At 62.6% G+C, this 5,141-nt stretch overlaps 1 protein-coding gene across 1 annotated transcript; it reads left to right on the top strand.

The window, feature by feature from the left end:
- The first annotated feature begins 629 nt into the window (after window positions 1-629).
- LOC133082540 (paraneoplastic antigen Ma6E-like) lies at window positions 630-3,077 on the top strand. Its single transcript, XM_061179154.1, has 2 exons — window positions 630-1,112; window positions 1,293-3,077. Exons 1-2 carry the CDS (start codon window positions 630-632, stop codon window positions 3,075-3,077), a joined length of 2,268 nt encoding a protein of 755 aa, XP_061035137.1.
- Window positions 3,078-5,141: the final 2,064 nt, after the last annotated feature.

Below are 5,141 nucleotides of genomic sequence, written 5' to 3'. Positions count from 1 at the left end.
TTATTTTATTATTGCTTCTTGAGTCGTATACAAGAAGTGCTCTTTTATTATTATTTTTAAAATTTATTTTTACTTTTGGCTGCGTTGGGCCTTCGTTGCTGCGGGTGGGCTTTCTGTAGGTGCGGCGAGCGGGGGCTACTCTTCGTTGCGGTGCGTGGACCTCTCATTATGGTGGCTTCTCTTGTTGCGGAGCACGGACTCCAGGCATGTGGGCTTCAGTGGTTGTGTCACGTGGGCTCAGTAGTTGTGGCTCGTGGGCTCTAGAGCGCTGGGTCAGTGGTTGCGGCACGCGGGGTTAGTTGCTCCATGGCATGTGGGATCTTCCCGGACCAGGGATCGAACCTGTGTCCCCTGCACTGGCAGGTGGATTCTTAACCACTGCACCACCAGGGAAGTCCCTAGCCTTCTATCTTGTAAATAAATTTAATTTATCAAAAAGAAGTTTCCTAAAGTCAAACAAACAAAACAGGGCAGGGAGGTGCTCCAGGCTGCTGCTGTGAGGGGCAGTAGGGTGGGCTGTGTGGCACAAACATGATTCTCTCCTCTTTGCACCCACAGGCCGATTCCCACACTTCAACAGTCTGTGCACACCTGTTGGATCGCTTCCCCCCACCCTCAGGTCCTCGAAGATGGCGATGGCTCTGGCGATACTGCGGGACTGGTGCAGGTGGATGGGCGTGAACGCTCAGCGATCTCTGCTCATCCTGGGCATCCCAGATGACTGCGAAGACCAGGAATTCCAGGAGGCTGTGCAGGCTGCCCTGTGTTCCCTGGGCAGGTACCGAGTGCTGGGCAAGGTCTACAGAAAGGAGCTGGGGTCGAGGGTTGCCCTGGTCGAGTTTGCTGAGTATTTAAATCACAGCTTGATCCCCCGCCAAATACCAGGCAAGGGGGGGCCCTGGACTGTGGTCTGCCTGCCCCAGGCCCCTGATGCTGAGTCACAGGATAGACCCAATTTCCCTGCACAGCCCCAGAGACAAGCAGTGGTTGGCAGGGCAGGTGAGGCAGGAACTGCAGGTCACTCAGGAACTGCAGGTGAGGAGGAAGCCGCAGGGGAGGCGGGAGCCGCAGCTATGGAGGGAGACGCAGGTGAGGAGGAAGCCTTAGGTGAGGTGGCAGCTGGAGGTGAGGAAGGAGCTGGAGTTGAGGCAGGAGCTGTAGGTGAGGCAGAAGCTGCAGGTGAGGAGGAAGCCTTAGGTGAGGTGGCAGCTGGAGGTGAGGCAGGAGCTGGAGTTGAGGAAGGAGCTGCAGGTGAGGTGGGACCTGGAGGTGAGGCAGGAGCTGCAGATGAGGCAGGGGATGGAGGTGAGGCAGGAGCTGCAGGTGAGGCAGGAGCTGGAGGTGAGGCAGGGGATGGAGGTGAGGAAGGAGCTGCAGGTGAGGCAGGAGCTGCAGGTGAGGCAGGGGATGGAGGTGAGGCAGGAGATGCAGGTGAGGCAGGAGGTACAGATGAGGGAGTTGCAGGTGAGGCAGGAGCTGCAGGTGAGGCAGGAGCTGGAGGTGAGGCAGGAGCTGGAGGTGAGGCAGGAGCTGGAGGTGAGGCAGGGAATGGAGGTGAGGCAGGAGCTGCAGGTGAGGCAAGAGCTGTAGGTGAGGCAGGGGATGGAGGTGAGGCAGGAGCTGCAGGTGAGGCAGGAGGTGCAGGTGAGGAGGGAGATGCAGGTGAGGAGGGAGCCTCAGGTGAGGCAGGAGCTGCAGGTGGGGAAGGAGCTGAGGGTCAAGCAGGAGCTGAAGGTGAAGCACGAGTGTCAGATGAGGAGGGAGTTGCAGGTGACAGAAATGTTGCAGGCGTGGCAGGCCTTCTGAGTATGGCAGGACCCACGGGCGAGGCAATGACTGCAGCTGAGAAAGCAGCTGTGGAAGCGGCAGCCGCCATGGATGAGGCAGGGCCCTGGACCCAGCAGTGGAGGCAGGCCTTGCAGCCCGTGCTAGAGAACATGGGCTACAAGGAGCTGGGAACCTTCTCTGGGGTGGAAGAGCCAGGCCACGGGGAAGAGTCCTTTGAGAGCTGGCTGGAGCAGGCCAACGACATGCTGCACCTGTGGCGCCACGTGTCTGAGAGGGAGAGGAGGAGGAGGCTGGTGGAGAGCTTGCGCGGCCCCGCGCTGGACCTCCTGTGCGGCCTCCTGGCGGAAGATCCCGAGCTGGCTGCCCAGGACTGCCTGGCCGCGCTGGTGCAGGTGTTTGGGAACAAGGACCCCCGGGTGAGCGCTCGGCTGAAGTTCGTGACCTGTGCCCAGCGGCCCCAGGAGACTCTCTTTGCGTACGTGATGCGCCTGGAAGGCCTGCTGCAGTCGGCCCTGGAGAAGGGGGCCATCCACCCGGCCGTGGCGGACCAGGTGCGCGCCCGGCAGGTGCTGATGCGGGCCCGGCTGAACGACCCGCTCCAGAAGGAGCTGAGGAGGATGCGGCTGATGCGGAGGCCTCCCGGCTTCGTGGGGATGCTGCGGCTCATCCAGAAGACCGAGGCCTGGGAGGCCGACCCGGCTAGCAGTGAGCAGTTCCCAGGGGAAGAAGAGGCCCGTGTGGACGTTGGAGTCCTGGCAGCAGCCGCCCAGGCCGCCCCGGCCCATGAGGCCGTCAGCGAGGGCACCACTGCAGATGGCACCAAGGCCTCCCCGGCCGGTGAAGATACCGCCGCCCAGGCCGCCCTTTCCAAGGAAGGTAGCGCCGAGGACCACCCAGCGCGTGAAGAGGCCAGTGAGGCAGTTGCCGGCACTGCCAAGGCTGGCGAGGCGGCCCCTGAAGATCATGGTGCCGCCGGGGCAGCCCCTGGCCCTGGGGAGACCAGCAAGGCCTCCGCGGCCACTCAGGAAGATGGACGTGCTCCCGCCCCTGCGGGCCTAGCTCAGGCAGGACCCTCAGATGCCCCCGGGGCCCCCATGCCTGGCCGGATGGGCAGTGCTTCCCCGGTGGCCCCAGGAGGTCCGGGCTGGGAGCCAGAGGGCCTCGCCCAGGCAGGAGGCCAGGAGGCCGAGGAGCCCCCCGAGGAGGGGCTCAAGCCCATCCCAGGAGCGCCGGGAAATGAGGACGGGGCTGCAGAGATGAGCCCCCCGGGGTCCTCCTCGGGCCAGTAGTCTCAGCAGGCCCCGGGGCCCCCAGGCTTGGAGGCAGGGGGAGGCCAGGCCAGGCAGCCTCCTGGCCCCATGTTAGGGGCCACTCAAGGTGCCTGGGCCTCCCTCCCGAGAGGGGACCCCTATTCAGTGTTCCCCCTCTGGGGCAGGCTGCTCCCTGTGCTGGCAAGCCCAAATGTGTCCCTGTAGGCCCCAGAGGGACCCAGGTGTCAAGGAACGCCCCCCCCAGCCCCCGCTCCCCTCCCCCCCAACACACACACCCTAGCCATCGTCCCCCCGCGGAGCCCTGTGGTGCGCCACATGCCAGCCAAGGCTCTGGTCTCTGTGGGCCAGTGTCGTGAGCGCAACGTGTTCTTTCTGGGCGTAGATTCAGGCCCAGCGCTGCTTCTTGTGGAAATGTGCGTGTGCTCTCCTCTGAGCAGTTCTCCCCACCTCGGCCAGGCGCGGAGACCCCGAGCCCGGTCCCAGGAGCCGGCGGGGAGGACGGGATGGACGAGGTCACAGCCAGCGCCCACCCCAGGACCTGGGAGCCCACCTGGGACCTTGGGAAGGAAGACCTGGACCGGGGCTGCAGGAGGTCTGCGGGAGGACCCCGGGGCCTGTGCTCTGCTGGGCCACCCTGTTGTTCCTCGGGACTCCACGTCCTCGGCTCGGTGGCGCGTGCCCTGCTGTGGGACCGTCCTGTGCCCGCCATAGGGCAGGGCCAGGCCCCGGGCATGTGGGCCAGAGGGGGAGGGGCTGCCCCGGGGGGAGCGGGCATTGCCGGCGCCCATCGTCCTGGCGAGAGGCCACCCGCGGGGCCCTGAGGAAGGGAGACTGGGGGAGGGCCGCCGGGTGGGATGTAGCGGAGGCACCTTGTTGGGGACCGTGGGGGGGGGCGGGATCCGTGGGCTCCGGTGGCTGTTAGAAGTTCCTCTGTGTGTTATCATGCCCTCTGTTCAATGGTTTCAGTCAATGTTTTTGTTTAATAAATTTCCCTGAATGTTTCAGCTGAGTCTGGCCTCTGCTGTGGGCAATGGAGGAAAAGGGCTGCTGCGGGTGAGGGCGGGGGTCCAGAGTAGGATTCCTGCTCAGCACCCACGGGACACCTCTCCAGGGAGAGGGTAGGGTAGGCACTTTGCAGACGCAGACATGGGGAGGGTTTCTCTTCCATTTCATGGGTGAATTGTAAAGTTTTGGGGTTCAATTTGTTCTCATGCTGGGATGGTCACGTGTCCTATGTCTTCTGAAAATGGGTGGGGGTGATCCTGATTTTCTCCTTCACTGGGGGCAGGTGCCACTGGCATCCAATTCCTGGGATCCAGGACCGCTCAAAGTGTGTGATGCACGGCGTGGGGCCCTGAAACAAGGAGCTGTCGTGCCAGGAGGTCTCTAGCCTCCTTGGTGAGAAAGCCAGTATTCGACTGATAGAGTTTTGAAAAACCCCAAATGTCCTTAAACTTGAGGGATCCTAAAATGTGAAACTCTCACTGTGGAACAACAGTGACAGCACTTACCAAGCAGCTGAAAATCTCGCCTGGACACTCGTGCGGTCTCTGGGAGACACATCCCCACACCACCTCCAGCTGCAAACAGATTTGCTCTCGAGAAGAAAGGACCAGACTGGTGTCACGCACAGGACGAAGGCCCAGTTGCGCGCGGGGTGGTGGGCAGGGGTGCTCTATGAAGTGGTAACATTCAGGGATGGGGGGACCTGGGTTTCATGCTAAGGGCAGTGGGAAGCTGTTGCACCATTTAGGCAGGCCCAGTGGACGCTTTTCATTCCTTCTGTCCCGGGACGTTGCTAGTTTATGAGGCTGAGCACAGCGCCCGCAAGAAGAGCAGAAGATGCCAGGTGTGCAGTCTCCCAGCTTCCCTGGCAGCCAGGGCGTGGGCACAGGACTGGGACCCATCAGTCAGATGCACCCGCTGCCGACTGAGTCTGGGTTCAGAGCTGGGAAGAGCAGGGGCCACATAGATCCCACTCGGGTGGGCAGGTGGTGGCGGGGGCAATCAGACCTGTTTCTCAAGAAGCGGTGGCAGCCGTGGTGGTCATGGCAGCACCCAAGTCCCACAGGGGTGGTGCAA

Source organism: Eubalaena glacialis, chromosome X, assembly GCF_028564815.1.
Source record: "Eubalaena glacialis isolate mEubGla1 chromosome X, mEubGla1.1.hap2.+ XY, whole genome shotgun sequence".
In the NCBI taxonomy this organism is placed as follows: Eukaryota; Metazoa; Chordata; class Mammalia; order Artiodactyla; family Balaenidae; genus Eubalaena; species Eubalaena glacialis.
This window is presented reverse-complemented; position numbering and strand designations above follow the sequence as displayed.